This window comes from Meles meles, chromosome 13 (genome assembly GCF_922984935.1).
Source record: "Meles meles chromosome 13, mMelMel3.1 paternal haplotype, whole genome shotgun sequence".
Taxonomy (NCBI): Eukaryota; Metazoa; Chordata; class Mammalia; order Carnivora; family Mustelidae; genus Meles; species Meles meles.
Window position 1 is genome coordinate 33,433,651 of NC_060078.1, and position 17,311 is coordinate 33,450,961.

The window sequence follows — 17,311 nt, forward strand, 5'->3', positions numbered from 1 at the left end:
ACTGAGCATGGAGTCAGTAGCAGGGCTCCATCCCACAATGCCAAGATCATGACCTCAGGTGAAATCGAGAGTCGGTCACTCAACTGACTGAGCCACCCAGGTGCCCCAGTTGTGATTCATTTTTATTACCACCAACAATCTTTAGTTTGTTGCTCTCCCAAGTAAGTATGAATTCCTTGTCTTCCCGACATACTACATAATTCCTTAGGATAAATGTATATGTTAATTTTAATGAGTTACACTGAATATAAAATTGACCCACTTTACAAATTTTCATTTGCATAGGTTTTATAAATGTCTCATTCATCAAGCAATCCCTCATTCTTGACATTGTCCTCAGCTCCTGTGACTCGACTTGGGTTTCCATCTTTAAATTTCTGCTTCTTGGTCTTATTTGCAGTATCCTCCTCCTCTGCCCACATCTTGATGCTGGGCTTCTCCAGGGTTCCATCTCAGACCCCATTTTCCATGGATGATCTCACCCACCCACCCCCATTTATATGCCAGTAATTCTCAAATTGTTAGGTAAGCTCAGATCTTTCCTGAACAGCCAACTGGTTTATCTACCTCCTAACTGATCTATTTCCCCCTTGTGCATTAAATTCCCTTAGAGGGAAATGCATCTTAGTGTAAAAAATTGACAAAATATTAGTAATTGCAGCTATGTTCCTTATTCTTTCTACTTTTGTATATGTTTGAAATTTTTCATCATTAAAATTAAAATTTCAAAATTAAAATGAGAGGGCAGGTTAATGAAAAAGGAAAAAATAGGAATAAGAAAAAAAAGTCTTACCATCCTGGGAATGCTTGTTTACAGAACCAAAGGGCTATCTGTAAAAGTCCTTGACTCTGGCAATCAATCCTGGCAGCAAATCTGGGTTTATCTCATGCGCACGTCCTCTGTTTCTCTGCAACACATATGAAACACTCAGATAGTTTTCCAGGGACAGGAAATTGCAGGGTTTTGTTTTTTCTGTTAACACTAACTCTTAACTGCAATGAGGCAGTTCCTCAGTCCTAGAACCATCAATTGCTGCCATCAAATTGCAACGTAATAAGCTAAAAATGGTCAAGTTGCCTGTGTTCTTCTAGCATTAGTGATAAAGTGGCTAACTATAAATTCAGATCACAGGAAACCCCATGCTAGAGCATGGTAAACTCTGTACTTGTGGGAACCACTTTTACCTTCATCACTGTCAAAAACAAGAGACAGCATGGCACTTGGCCCCTAGTAGGCACTCGTGTTTAATTGAACTGAAACCCTTAGAGGAAAGGGGCCACAATAATTTGAATGCCGGAAAAGATTGTGATAAGAGATTAGGAAGACAAGTTTATAAATTACTTCCTAAGACCATAAATATTCCTTCCCCAGTCACTAGAAATTTGATTAGGACAAGAAACATAGATGAGAGAAAGGATAAGAATGATAGAAGCCCAAAGCATCAGGTCAAGTAAGATTGGGAGGGAGAAATTTTGGTTTCATTCATATCCTTCTTTAATAAAGTACTTAAAAAAAAATAACTTTGGGGCACCTGGCTGGCTCAGTTGGTAGAGCATGTGATTCTTGATCTCAGGGTCATGAGTTCAAGCTCCATGTTATGTTAGGCGTGTCCTACTTGAAAAAAATGGTAAAATAATAAAAATAAAAACAAAACCTTCCCCCCCACAATTCTTTTTGTCCTTCCCCTTCTCATTATCTTCATTAACAGTGCTTACTAATTCTTTTTGATTTTTTTTTTTTTTTTTTTTTATTTTTTTATTTTTTTATTTATTTATTTGACAGAGAGAGAGATCACAAGTAGGCAGAGAGGCAGGCAGAGAGAGAGGAGGAAGCAGGCTCCCTGCGGAGCAGAGAGCCCGACGCGGGGCTCGATTCCAGGACCCTGAGATCATGACCTGAGCCGAAGGCAGCGGCTTAATCCACTGAGCCACCCAGGCGCCCCAATGTGTCCACACACCATAGAATGTCAGGGAGCTAGCATTCTTTTGTCTGGGGACATGCAATACACAGATCCTTTCATTTTGCCTCTTTGGTCTAAAAATGAAATTCTAGTAAATATCACTTTTTAGTGTTGTTAATTTAATGAGTCATTCCTAATTTGAAGCCCCTACCTCTATCTTAGTGTGAGAATTAGTAAAATAAGTAACTAAACCATTTTAAATTTGGGGAAGAAAGGCACTATGAAAACATGAGGTATTGCTGCTCGAATTGGTAAAAACACAACTAAGCTTGGTTTCTTTAGAAAATTTTGAGACCAAGGACCATCATAGAACACACTTAAGAGCTTGCTTCAGGACAATATCGTCCCCATTCCACACCTTTCCTTACTACTTTTTTGTGTGCTATTGTAAACTCCTTCACCATCTGACCAAGACATTTCCTAATGACCAGCTACATCAGTCTGGCTTTATCCCATTCTCATTCCGTAAGCAATGGTAGGGCTGCAACATCACGAAATTAATTCCTAGAAGTCACAAAACAAGATTTTGACAAGAGGGGATGTCCTTCATTTAGAGTTTCCTTCTGGATAAGATACTGGGGGCCTTGTTGCAGAGACTTCTGAGAGAAAACAAAAGGAGGATGAGGGATTGTGATGGGCCCCCCCCCCCCCAAAGAAAAATATCAATAACCCTGTTGACAGTGTAAAACAGTGTTTCTATCTGGGGTCAGGGCCAGAGCAAGGGATACTGTATCCCACTCATCCTCTTCCTCTGATAAAGCCCCAGCCAGTACTGTAAAGTCTTTTTTCAGAAGAGCCTAGTGGCCTTTTTTTAAAAAGTGCTTGAAAAAGAAAGGGACACAGGACAACTGGAATTAAGAGGATTTCCAATCTGTTCTGGTGGCTGGTCCAGAAGGATGCTTCAGTCCCTGCTTCTCACCTGCCTCTTCATCACAATGATACCTGCATCACCAGTGGGTGAGTCTTGTGTTGAGTACTTGGCACAACACACTTTTTGTTGTAGGACTTTGCTATTATGTCCAGATTAAGAGTATCTTAAATTCCAATATCTTAAATACTGGTTTTAGAATAGTGTCAGAAAACCTATGATAACCTACCATAGATATATTTTCAAAGAATTCCTATTTCATGTTCCAGTTAGCTTCCCGCCTGGGCATCCGGAATTCCCGTGGACCTACCGTCCCCAACAGCTTTCCACTAGATAAATATTTCTCGGAGTCCATGTAAGAATTCTAACCTCTTTATGTAATAGGCACTTTTGTAATTCCAAATTTAAGAGCAAAAATAGAACCTTTAGAGTTGAGGATAGAGGGTTTTTTTTGTTTTGTTTTGCTTTGTTTTTCTTTAATGACTACAAGGTGCTGAATGAAAACTCTATCCCTGTGAAAGACACAGAACTTCTCAGTCTGGACATCTGAAAAATACGACTATTGCATAGACTGAGGGAATCTTAAACTCTTTCCCTTCTCAGCCTTGGCACAAAAGTTGCCAAGAAGGCAAAACGAAGTTTCAATTCCAGTTACTAATGCATTTCTCCTTTTTCCAATAGAATTTAAGTTCTAATTGGAAGAGAGGGTGAGAGGAGGTTGAGTTGGACAGAGCCATCCTTCTTGGCTCTTCTGTGTAGTTCTGTTTAATCGACCCTGATTTATTTCTTCACGATAATTCAGATCTTGCGCTGGCACCTTCAAGGGTACACATTAAAAATAGGCTTGAGACCCTAAGGAGATGTGGAAATTAAGGTAATATGGTATCCTGGATGGGATCCTGGAATAAAGACACAAGCAAAAACTAAGGAAATCTGTACTATGGATTTGAGTTGATAATAATACATTACTACTGGATCATTAATTGTGTAAAAGATACCACACCAACGAATGATGTTTAATCATAGGGAAAATGGCACCGAGTATATGGAAACTCTGTTCTGTTTTCTCAAGTATGCCCTAAATCTAGAGCTGACATTAAAAAAAAAAAAATCTATTAGAGTTTTGAACTAAGTTTAATCACCCTGTATCTATCTGCTGCCAATAATTAGCCAAGACTTGTCTAAGGAAAAGTCGCCCCACCACCTCGGAATTACCACTTCCCTTTCTTTCTTACTTACTCTCCCTTTAGTACCTCCTGTTCCCATCCCACATCTCCCATCCCAGATCTTTTTTGTTATCTATTTTTTGCAGCCCTTCTAGGACGTTTGACTCAATGCCACAAGGGAGATAAAGGGAAAGCTCTGGGGGGTGGGGAGCAGGGAGCGAGTCTTCCGAGGAAGCAGAGGGAAGTGAGAGAAAAGGAGGGGAAGGAAAGGAGAGGAGGAGGAGGGGGCAGGAAGCAAAGGGGGGGCGTAGGGAGAAGGGAGGGAGAAGGAAGGAAGAACGCGGGGAGCTTCCGGACCCAGGACCCAGCCCGGGGGCACCGTCCCCTGCACCTGGACTGCTGGGAGCGGAAGGGCAGGGACGCAGCCTGCGGTCTGCTCTGCGCACTTGGCCGCCGCGAGGGGCTGGCCCTGGGGACACGCTGGCGTCCGGGCGTCCGGGGTGGGGGAAGTCGGGAGGGGCCGCCAGGCAGGACTCTGGTAAAGACCGAGGAACTTTCTGGCGGGCCTGGCCCGGACTCAACTTTGAAAGGAACCCCCGGGCGTCTTTCTGAAGGTCTCCCATGTAAGGAGTGTGTACTAAGGCAACGAAGAATGCAGTGTGCATAATACCGAATTCCAGGCTCCCAGGGGAGACTGAATACAAGAGTACCAGTGGCCAGATTATTAAAGGATTGACGGGTGGAGAGGAATGGGTTACTTAATGTCAGGAAATATTGCTTGGGTGGGTGGGGCACCTAGGTAGCTCAGTTGTTAAGAGTCTGCCTTCGGCTCAGGTCCTGGAATAGAGCCCCGCATGGGGTTCTCTGCTCCTCAGGGAGCCCGCTTCTCCCTCTCCCTCTGCCTGCTACTCTGCCTTCTTGTGCTCTCTGTCCCTCTGTCAAAAAAAAATTAATAAACTAGAAAGAAAGAAAAGAAAGGAAGGACGGAAGGAAGAAATATTGCGTGGGGAAGTTAAAAAATGTACTTATTTTATAGAAGCTAGTTGGTAAATTTCCCCCATTTGGGCCATATGTCCCCTTCAACGAGAGGAAGTGAACTTTTAATAAATAACACAAGAAATGACAGTTACATTTAAGGAAAAACTTTATAAATCATGAAATAGTTATTGAGGGCGGTTTAGGAATTTCTGCAAAAGCCATTAAAAGTTGAGTACCTAACCATTTCTTATAAAATTAGAGCCAAGGAGATCAACCAACCACTTCTATGAATTTATAATCACCTGTGAAATTGCCCTGGAAACCTTGCTTCTTAAGAGAACCACAGCTGGGAGAGCAGATGAGGGAATTTGCAGTTTGAGAGGGGAAAGTCTGTATGAGGACATTCCCTGCCCTCAAGTGACATCGAATATGGTCCAGGGCACAGCTGGGAAATCTCAGGGACATTTTAAAAGAGGGAGTGGCCCCTGCCATGTGCAACTCTGCAAACGTGTTATTTCCAGAAAATGCAACAGCCTATTTATTTCCTGTCCCATACTATCATATTCTCTTTGGGGTCATTAGCACTAGGCTACACCCTCCTCTGTATGTGACTGAATTTAGACAGTGAGCTGGAGTTTGAAATGGAGACTGAGAAAATCCAAAATATTTTCTAGACAACTTAAATTTTATGATCATGGCCCATCATATTTAATTATTGTGCAGTATTTGCTAAAACTGAATTTTCTGCCTACAAAATGTATTGGCCTTAATGTAAATTCTCTGCCTACAATGTTAGGTAAGTCTGCCTCCTGTGCATTACAAAGGGTGGTACTCTCTGGCTGGTGTTCCTTTCTAGAATTTCTTGGTTTTATAGGCTCTTCCTAAGGACAATTTCCCTACATAAATTCAATGCTTCCCTGAAATTGAGAGAAACAACGAGACTATTGGGGTTACTGGTGTCTCTAGTCATTAAAATATTTTTGGTGAGTTATTTGTCCATGCAATTTATGCACTAAAAATGCAAGCTTGAGAAATTTGGCTCTATTATACATAGTGGTGCCATGCTGATTTTTTATACACAGAGTTCATATTTTCAATGAGCTGATGGCATATATACCAACATTCACTTTGAGAATATCTTTGGTGATAATATGTCAGTATGCTGTGTATTTCAATATAGCAGACATGTGCCAGAGGTATTTTCCTTTTCAGTGGAATGAGCTGTGTACCTTATTAACAAAACACACTTCACAGTAGGGCAAACTTTCATCCACAATCTTGCTTACAAAGGAACATCGAAATAGTTTTTGAAAATTTCCAAAGATGAAGAGCTTACAACACTGAAAGTCCTCTCCATTACTCCATACCTGAACCAAAAGGTTCTCTCCCAGCAGTCTGGTCTTGCTCTCGTACCAGAAAACCTAGAGTAGTGAGAACTGATGCACACTCTTCGGTCTTTTTTTCCTCCAAACTATAGTTCTTAGCTTCTTCTCCAGTTGGTAATTTTTTTTTACTCCTTTCAAGTCTGGTCACTTTTCTCTGGATACCAGGTTTGTCCATGCTTTCATATAATATGGCCTCCAGTTGAACATAATATTCAGAATATTTTCTGACCACTACAGAGTTCAACAAGACTATAATCCTAACCTCCCTTGGTCTGAACAACTATCCTCTAGCAAATGATTACTCTGGATAAATCTGGGATACTTTGGTCCCAAAGTAACACTAAACCTTAAACAGATTCAAAATAATTTTGTAAAAGGCATTTATAAAAATGTTTAAGTCAACGTGAGGAATCTTAAACAGCTACTGTGGGGGGTTTTAGGTTATTTCTTTCTTTAAAAAAAAAAAAAGAAGGAAAGAAAGAAAAACCAAAATGTAAGATCAAGAAGCTGGACTCAGGCTATTGCCATTGTAATTAGAAACTTCACAAGGTGCCTCTGACGTGTCTTTTCATTCCCAGCCCTAGATCCTTGTTCTGCTTACATCAGTTTGAATGAGCCGTGGAGGAACACTGACCATCAGTTCGATGAGTCTCAAGGACACCCTCTTTGTGACAACCATGTGGATGGGGAGTGGTACCGCTTCACGGGCATGGCAGGGGATGCCATGCCCACCTTTTGCATACCAGAAAACCACTGTGGAACACATGCCCCCGTCTGGCTCAATGGCAGCCACCCTCTAGAAGGTGATGGCATCGTGCAACGCCAGGCCTGTGCCAGCTTCAATGGGAACTGCTGTCTCTGGAACACCACGGTGGAAGTCAAGGCTTGCCTGGGAGGCTACTACGTGTACCGTCTAACCAAGCCCAGTGTCTGCTTTCATGTCTACTGTGGTCGTGAGTACCTTCTCTGTGCTCTTTTTCCTCCCCCATGAGGCATCAGATGGCATCAGGAAAATACCATATGAAATCCGGTTATGGTACTATCTCAGAGTCTGGATAACATTGACTTAGGGCCACAGGTAACTTCAGATTGTGATTTCTGTGATCTGTTCTTGGGTTTCCGAAAATGTCTTAAAGAAACAGAAAGGGAGAGGAGCTGTGACTCTGATCAGTTCTTTTTTATTTTCTTTGTCCCATTCAAACAAAACATTAGGAAATGAAGTGCTGATTTGGGTTATCTACATAGTGGATTTCCAACCATTTTGAGTATGGAGGACTCCTTTATAAGATGTATATCAGACATTCACAAGTTAGCATTGTGCTTAGTATCCACTGATTTCATTAAATGATATGTAATGGAAAAAAAGCTACTTGAGGTCGGGAATATTTTTTAAATGAATTTTTGTGTTAGTCCTATCGAAATCTATATGCATTTAAAAAACAGAGTACATAGAAGAGTAGGGCAAAATACTTCTTTATTCTACAGCTTCGTGAGGTTTTAGATTTGCAGAGATTATCTGCCCCTGGATCTGAAGTTGGGAACCATTGTTCTGAATGACAGATGTCCCTGGGCAGTATCCCTTTCCATTGGGTCACATAAACCCTGAAAAACGAGAACTCTCTCAATGTTGTCCACGAACTCATACCTTATGATTGAACTCATGAGGCTTTCTCACGAATGAGAGTGTCCCCTGGTCCTTGCCTCTCATGCAAAGTCAACTTCATCCTTCCACAGATTTTTATGACATCTGCGACGAGGACTGCCATGGCACCTGTGTGGACACCAGCGAGTGCACGTGCTCTCCAGGGACAGTGCTAGGCCCCGACAGGCAGACATGCTTTGGTAAGAAACTAATCTTGAAGTAGAAATGGGCCATTCCGATCAAAAGGACACATCAAACCCTTCCTGACGCAAAGCTCTGTTGTTTTTCTAGTTTGTGTCTCTAAACACTTAGAATAGTGTTTGCCTTTTTTAGTTCATGACTAAGGCCTTAAACCAAATTTATATCGTGAGCGGAGACAGATTCAGTTGATCCGTGCAGTACAGCAGCCCCTAGACATGTGTGGCTTGGAGCTCTTGAAATGTAGCTAGTATGACTGAAAAAAACTCAGTGTTAATTTTACTTAATTTTAATTTAAAAACTGATACTTGGCTCAGTCATTGGAAAACTGAAAATGTTTGGGACAACTTGAGTAATCAAATGTAAATTTTATGACTCTAAATACCAATCAAGTTTTTCCAATGAAAATTTAGCATCCAAACTGAGATGTGCTCTAGGTGTAAAACACATACTCAATTCATTCAAAAAAAGGAATGGAAAATGTCTCAATGATTTTAATGTTGATTTTATATTGAGATGAAATATTTTAGACATATTGAGTTAAATAAAATGTATTATTAGAATTTTTTATATGGCTACTAGAAATTTTTAAATTACTTATGTGGCTTGCTTTGTATTTCTGTTAGATGACTTTGGTCTAGAATTATCTAAGGACAAACTCCTACAGCTTCACTACCATAATTTTGGTTTCTCTGAGTAGCAAGAAAGGAGAGTCAGATTATTTTCTAGGAAATCTAGAGTTGTTTACTTGTACACATGTGTTGTTGTCTGTAACTGGAAGAAAAGAGAGTTGAGAAACCCAAGATTGAAGATCATATCTTTTCCCATTATGAAGCTTTTTGTATGCAGACTCAAATAGATTTAAAAGTTATACAGATAGAAAGGGGGGATTGGCCCATACCCTCTTCTTCAAGAAGAATAGTAACTGGTCACAATAGAATGGGGAATCGATTGAAAAATAGATAAAAAGATTCTTATTTTAGAAAAATTTTTGTTCTTCAGCCTCCTGAATGAACCCACTGACCATTCTATGAGCATGTTTATGCCTTCCCATACCAGCTGTTAGGGCTCTTATGTGATGGACTTTGTGTGATTTAATACTAAAAGGTTTGGGATGTAGGAGAGGATGGTTTCTTTGATCTTCCCCCCTCCCTCCATCTTTGTCTCTGTCTCTCTCTCTTTCTCTCTCTCTCTCTCTCTCACACACACACATACACGCTTGGAAAATATTTGATGTCATTTTAAGACAGGCTTTGTTTCATTACTTAGCTTTTGTGGGTTTTGTTTGTTTGTTTGTTTTTTAATTTATTTATTTGAGAGAGAGAAAGCATGTGCATGCAAATGGGGGAGGCAGAGAGAGAGAATCTCAAGCAGACTCCACACTGAGTGTGGAGCCTGACTTGGGACTTGATCCCACAACCCATGAGATCATGACCTGAGCCAAAATCAAGAGATGCGTAACCAACTGAGCTACCTGATACCCCTCAGCTTTTGTTTCAATATAACTTTTGACTAGGTAAGATAGAGAGCAAGGTAGAGAGTCAGAGGGAGAAGCAGGCTCCCCATTGAGCAAGAAGCCCGATGTGGGACGCGATCCTAGGACCCTGGGATCATGACCTGAGCCAAAGGCAGAGATTTAACTGAGCCTCAGATAATCTCTTATATTATTTTCTTATGTATGCTCCCAGCGTTTCTTTAGGCAAATATAAAAAATACAAATATATATGTCTATTTACTGCCCTTTTAGGCCAAAATTTGCATATCATACACATCTCTTGCATAACAATTTATCTAGGATAAATTGCCTAGCAGTGCATAGGAGAAAACCCCCAGTTCCTACCTGAGGTCTGCCTGTCAATTTCAGGAACATCATGAATTCCCTGAAATTAAAGGCAAAATTTTGTATTAACGTGCATATGTCAGTTTTCCTTTTTTTAAAAAAAAGTGTAAGATACTTTTAATTCTTCATTTTAAATTATGTACTTTTTTTCAGCCAGAGTGAAGAGTAAAGGAAAATAATACAGTAGCATTATTGGCCAGGATGCTATAATAACATAACTCATGTACCCAGATTTAACTACAGTTAATTTTTTTCTTCCTTTTTCTTTTTAATAAAATTTTACAAATACAAGTAAAGCCATCTCACTCCATCTCCTTTTTCATCTTCCTGTTCCACCCTCCAGGGCCAATCACTGTTTTGAAGTTAGTGTGTATTCTTCTGGTCCCTGTTTTTAGGCTTTTATTCTTTGTGTATATACCCGTAAGAATATATAGCATTGCTTTTGTTCTTAAAATTGACATTAAAATGATACTGCATGCGTGAGATTTTCTCTAGAGCAAACCCATAAAAGTGGAATGGCTGGGACACAGAGTATCTAAGGTTGTAAATGACAACAAACTCCCAGATAACAATGGCTTAAATCAGTACAAGTGTATTACTCTCTCACATAAAAATATATATATATATCAGTCTCAAGGTAAACTGTGCAGGCTTGGGACAGCGTGTGGCCACATTCAGGAGAGCTGCTAGCGTCTCTGTCCCCATCCACCTTCCAGGTGGTAGTGGCTCCAACTCGAAATACCAATCAAGTATTTCCAATGAAAATTTAGCATCCAAATTGAGATGTGCTCTAGGTATAAAATACATACTCCAATCATTCAAAAAAGGAGAAGGGAGAAGCAGACTCCACACTGAGCAGGGAGCCCAATGCAGGACTCTATCCCAGGATCCTGGGATCATGACCTGAGGGGAAGGCAGACACTTAACCCACTGAGCCACACAGACATCCCTATAGTTTCCATTTCTACAAGTGCTGTGTTTATTTGGTTTCAAATCTGCCTTGTCTTTTTGCTCACTTCTTTTATCTTGGTTACTATCCTTTCTTTTATCTGCTTAGTAATTTTTAAAGTCCTTGTATTATGGATTTTTCTGGATTATTCTGTTATTTCCAGTTGAAAGCCACCCTTTTGTTATCTTGCCAAGTCATTCTCATAGTGGATCAGTTCCTCCTGTGTAGTGTTTCGTGGCAAACCACCTTCTGTCGAAATTGTGTTTCTGTGGAACCACACTGACCGCCTGATTTGTGGAGGTTTGCCTACAGAGCGGTTTTTCAAATGCTTCTGTCAGGTATCACTGAAGCTTCGTTGGTCCAAGCCAAATTTTATACCAATTTCTCAGCTGCAAGTTCATGTTTCAACCATGGCAAGGCCTGACTTGGGGTTCCTGTTGTTTATAAAGGATTTTCTCTCTCCTGGAGCCTCAGAGCAGGCTTGCTTACTACGTCCGTGGGCCTTGGGGCAAAGTTCTTCTACTCCCCGCTTCAGCATAGGGATATCTTTTCTGAGGTCATGGAGATAAGCAGGGTTTCTGTTGTAGCTCACATCCTCTCCTGGGCCCAAGGCCATGCCTTCTACCACCCCGTGGTTGTTTAAATCCCAGTACCCCAACCCCAAGCCATGATACATTTAGTTCCCAAGCTTCCTTTTCTTTGTAGAAGGAAGGGGATCGACAATTGTTCCCAGCTACGCCTTTTTTAATTGCAAGAGTCCATATCCTTCATCATATTCTTAAAAAGATTAGCAATCATTGCTTAAGTATAGTGTGGAAATAGTCCAATATTTAAAATAGACTTCAGGGTTGCCTGGGTGGCTCAGTGGGTTAAACCTCTGCCTTCGGCTCAGGTCATGATCTCAGGGTCCTGGGATAGAGCCCTGCATCGGGCTCTCTGCTCAGCGGGGAGCCTGCTTCCTCCTCTCTCTCTGCCTGCCTCTCTGCCTACTTGTGATCTCTCTCTGTGTCAAATAAATAAATAAAATCTTATAAAAAAATAAAATAGACTTCAAGGGCTATTGTTCATGTTATAAGAGAAGACTTTCACACAAAATTTTTATCAGCTATTTACTTCTGTGATATAAGTTCCTTCGATGTATTTAAAATACAGTTTGATTTTCAAGTCTATCTTTTTTTAGCAAATCTTCAGGAACTCACTAGAGAAAGTGATATTCACCCATACAAAAAAAATAGGTGAATCCAGGTAACAACAAAAAAACCCCCAAAACTTCATTTTGCCTGTTTTGGTCTTAGAAGGGGATTAATTGGCAAATGGCTAAGTGCCTGCTGCTCTAGCTGGGGCAAATGGACAAATAACTTGGTTGAAGAGACCAGGTTGATGGAAGTGGTTATAAGGATCATAGCAAAGAAGTCAATGAACCAACAGGCTCTTAAAGATGTGAAGATTCTGTTAAGGGGCTTGGGGAAAGATGGAGTTGCTCAGCAAACAGGACATAAGTGGTGTGGTCTCTTTCCCACAGATGAAAACGAATGTGAGCAAAACAATGGTGGCTGCAGTGAGATCTGTGTAAACCTGAAAAATTCGTATCGCTGTGAGTGTGGCATTGGCCGTGTGCTAAGAAGTGATGGCAAGACATGTGAAGGTGAGAATGGGGAAGAAGGGATTCAAATCAAGAGCCCAGACTAAACCACTATTCCTTCATTGATGTTCTTGAAACTGTCCAACATTGTCATTGAGGACGGTCATGTTGCAGGCAGAATTCAGTGTTGATTTTATCTTCAATATTTGAAAGGAGGGAGTTCTTGCATTTTGCAAGAGGCAGAGAGCCATTTTCTTTTCTTTTCTTTTCTTTTTTTTTTTTAAAGTAAACTCTACCCTCAACGTGCTGCTCAAACTTACAACCCTGAGATCAACAGTCACAGGCTATCTACAGACTGAGCCATCCAGGTTCCCTCCCACATTTTAATTTGGGAAATAAAAATAGGGTTTTATGTGTTTCTCAAATTTTAATGTGCCCATAAATCGTATGGGATCTTTTTAAAATGCAGATGCTGATTCAGTAGGTCTGGGCTCAGGCAAAGATAGTGCATTTCTACATAACGTTTAGGTGCCATCTCTGCCACAGGTCCAAGGAACAAACTTGCAGCAGCAAGATAATAGAGGTGGTAGCATAACAAATGGTTTATAGCAGTGGTTCTCCAGCATCCCTGTTAGGAAGAATCACCCAGGGGCGCCTGGGTGGCTCAGTGGGTTAAAGCCTCTGCCTTTCGCTCAGGTCGTGATCCCAGGGTCCTGGGATCGAGCCCCGCATCGGGCTCTCTGCTTGGCAGGGAGCCTGCTTCCTCCTGTCTCTCTCTCTGCTTGCCTCTCTCCCTACTTGTGATCTCTATCTATAAAAAAGAAAAAAAAGAAAGAAAGAAAGAAAGAAACGGAAACTTTAAAAAAAAAAAAAAAAGAAGAATCACCCAGATGCTTTCACACCTGGCCGTTCCCAGGCCTCTTTCCTGGAAACATTGTTCAGTGGGGTGGACCTTACAGTTTGTGTTTTTACCAAGTTCCATTAGGTGAGTCTTACCATCTTGGAGGTTGGGGAAACTGGTTCACAAGAAGCCATTTTATTCCCCCTCTATGCTTTGCATTTACTGGAGATTGATATACTGTGGGGGAGATAAGTAACATCCTTTTTTTTTTTTTTACGATTTTTTTTTAAGATTTTATTTATTTATTTGACAGAGAGCTCACAAGTAGGCCGAGAGGCAGGCAGAGAGGAAGAAGCAGGCTCCCCGCTGAACAGAGAGCCCAATGTGGGGCTCCATCCCAGAACCCTGGGATCATGACCTGAGCCGAAGGCAAGAGGCTTTGACCCACTGAGCCACCCAGGCACCCCAAGATTTCATTTATTTTAGAGAGAGAGAGAGCATGAGCAGGGGGAAGGAGCAGAAGGGGAGGAAGAGGGAAGGGAAAAGAATCTCAAGCAGACTCTCCACTGAGCGTGGAGCCCCACACGGGGCTCAGTCCTACAACCCTGAGATCAAGACCTGAGCTAAAACCAAGAGTCAGGTGCTCAGTCGACAACAGGAAGACTATGTATATTTTACATGATTAAGTAATAAAAAAGAATTTGTAATATATGTCAAATAGTTGAAATTGTATACTGTGACAATGATAGGAAATTTAGATAATGTCCCTTCTGTAAGGCACATTTGCCCTTGCAAATTATCACAACTAAAATGTTACCATTTCTACTTAAATAAGTCTGAATCTCATGATGTTAGGAGTTGAGGGAACAAAAGAAAAAAAAAAACACCTCTTTGAAGATTATATAAAGAGATAAATGGCTTAATTATCATTTACAGAGGACATATGATTTGTTCCTGAGGCTAATTGAATTAGTGGTATAATGCTGTTTATAAGAGTTCACTTTATTCTAGTTATATTCAACATAATAAAATACTACCCCAAAAGGAAAAATTATGGCTAGTTCCCATAATTTATTCCATGCAACAAAATTTGCATTATTCACTGAAGGACCATTAGCCAGAATATCAAACTACTGTCCCTTATAACAAGACTAAATGTACTTTAAATTTTATTGAATAAGGATAATGTCCTGAATCTTCCTTAAATCTTAATTATTTTATGTAATAATCTTTGCATATGTGAATATTAATGAAATGTTCCGTGAGGAACATTTGTAATTATTCATGAGCATTTTATTGGAAATATTACTGTTAATCCTCATATAATTTTAAAACCTAATAATCCCGATCAAAAAGTATTTTAACAGAAGATAAAATTTGTACATGAGTTATACTTTAGCCTTAAGATTCATATTTGAAACCCTTAGAGGTTTTTTTTAAGATTTATTTATTTATTTTAGAGAGAGGGAGAGAACACACGGTGGGGAGGGTGAGGGGCAGAGGGAAAGAGAATCTCAAGCAGACTGCCTGCTAAGTGAGGAGCATGTTGCAGGGGTCTATCTTGCAACCTTGAAATCATGACCTGAGCTAAAATCAAGAGTCAGACACTCGACTGACTGAGTCACCCATGTGCCTCTGAAACCTTTAAGTTTTATTGATAGTTCAAACATATTTGTTTTCTTTGGTTAGTCTGTAAAATTAGACTTTTTTTTTAAATAAAAAACTCTTTTTACTTTTAGATAATTTTTATTGTTTTGTTTTATTATGAAAATTATGTTCCTAGAAGGAAATATGGAAGAATAAATGAAAGATAACTAAAATGACCCACAATTCCAGTTGGCAAATCTATCCAAACATTTTGGAATATCCTCATAAGAGACTTATATCTTTTAAGCTAACTCAGAATTTCAGCTTATTTTGTGCTTTGCAGTTTTAGACCTGGAAATATCCAGAGTGAATATTTACTCCAACCCCTTCTTTTTACAAATATTGAAATTGAGACCCCGAGAAATTAAATGACTTAAGGAAAATAATTTTTACTGATTGACTTTTAAGTTTATTTATTTGAGAGAAAGAGGGAGAGAGAGAGCACATGCATGAGCAGGGGGAGGGATAGAGGGAGAAAGAGAGAGAGAGAATCCCAAGCAGACTCCCCACTAAGTGTGGAGCCCTACGTGGGGCTTGATCTTCCAACCCTGAGATCACAATCCAAGCCAAAACCAAGAGTCAGATGCCCAACAGACTGAGCCACCCAGGACCCCAGGAAGATCATTTTTAGGAAAAAAAAAAAAAGTCCCATTAATGTTGATCTTAATGTTTTATAGTATATTTTTACGCTGTCGTCTACATTGTTATATGTCATGTTCAGCTGTTTCAAAAACCCCTGCCTATACTTTTATTATTTTTAAGTATCAAGATTTATAAACAGGTAATAGCCTCATCTGTCTTAACTTTTGCAAGGATTAGTGCACTGTAAGTTTATACTCTCTGTATGTTTCACAAAAATTTATTCATCCCCAGTTAATTTACTGATGTTCCAAAGAAATACATAATTTTTACTATTATTGAACTGAGAATTCTGACTATAACTGGAAATCAGTTTATATCTTTCTTTGACCATCTGAGATGATTTGAGAGCATTTTTAAAATTTATCTTACCCCTAGAACAAGGGCAGCAAGTTTTTCTGTGTAGGCCAAAAAGTAGATATTTTAGTCTTTGTGGATCATATGGAATCTGTTGAAACTACTCAGGTCTGCCCTGTAGTGAGAAAACCCTCATAGATAATAGATGAATGAATGGGTGTGGCTGTGTACCGGGAAAACTTACAAGGTTGTACAATGGGCTAGAGTTTAATAAAAGATAATGTCTTAGAGCCCACAAAAGTCATTAATTTTTCTCTACTAACTATAAAATTATGTGGTAGTTCCTTTAGTTTTCAATTGAATCCTTTTTTCTTGTCCATCTGGTTGAGTATGCTTTTTGAAAATGCAAAACTTTTTACCTTTTTTTTTTTTTTCGGTGGGGCTTGAACCCATGACCCTGAGATCCAGGCTAGAGCTGAGACCAAGAGTTGGCCGCTTAACTGAGTGAGCCACTCAAGTGCTCCCCCAAAATGCAAAACTTTTTAAAAGGTAACTTTTAAAAATGTACTCAAAAGAGGTATGTCACAAAGAGCTTAGTGGAGTGGACTAAGGGTGTCGTCCAGGCTTCATTTTTAGTGTGCTGTCAGCCTGAGACACATATCCCAGTTCCACTATTACTAGAGATTTGAGGGGAGGGTCTGGCGATCCAACCAACTGACAATCACTAACTCATCCACCTAACTAGTCTAGTTACATTTCTATTCTGTCAGTCCCCTTACATCAGTAATACTCTATAAAATTTGAAAATGGGTACCATAAATATTACAGCCATTAAGAAGTGACTTGTGGGTCTTCCTCCCCCAAACTATAACACCACCCTGAGAAAAACAGACAAATCCAGACTGAAAGACGTTCAACAAAATGACCAGCTGAAGAGGTTAGAGCTTGTGCATGTTGTAAGATTGCTCTTCGTAGCAATCACATTTTTTTCCATTTTACTTTATTTTATTTTTTCAGTGTCCCAATATTCATTGTTTAGGCACCACACCCAGTGCTCCATGCAATACGTGCCCTCCATAATATCTACCACCAGGTTCTCTCAACCCCCTACCCCTCTCCACTCCAAAACCCTCAGTTTGTTTCTCAGAGTCCACAGTTTCTCGTGGTTCATCTCCCCCTCTGATTCCCCCCAACTCACTTAAACAGTGTTTCATGGGCTTCCCTACATGACTTACTGACTGAATTAGGCTCCAGTGATACTGTGGTGAGCCAAGTGTATTCCCTGATGCCAAGTGCCATCCCAAGAATCAGAATCTTC

The 17,311-nt window shown here is 40.1% G+C and overlaps 1 protein-coding gene across 2 annotated transcripts in view; it reads left to right on the forward strand.

Annotated features, from left to right (window-relative positions):
* Positions 1 to 1,950: 1,950 nt before the first annotated feature.
* Positions 1,951 to 17,311, forward strand: part of OIT3 (oncoprotein induced transcript 3) — a 36,769-nt gene continuing 21,408 nt past the window's right edge. For both annotated transcript variants that reach the window (XM_046027007.1, XM_046027006.1), the window contains exons 1-4: positions 1,951 to 2,918; positions 6,937 to 7,311; positions 8,093 to 8,200; positions 12,510 to 12,632. In XM_046027007.1, the coding sequence (XP_045882963.1) occupies positions 2,858 to 2,918; positions 6,937 to 7,311; positions 8,093 to 8,200; positions 12,510 to 12,632 (667 nt within the window). In that variant the 5' untranslated portion in view covers positions 1,951 to 2,857. The remainder of the gene's footprint in view (positions 2,919 to 6,936; positions 7,312 to 8,092; positions 8,201 to 12,509; positions 12,633 to 17,311) is intronic.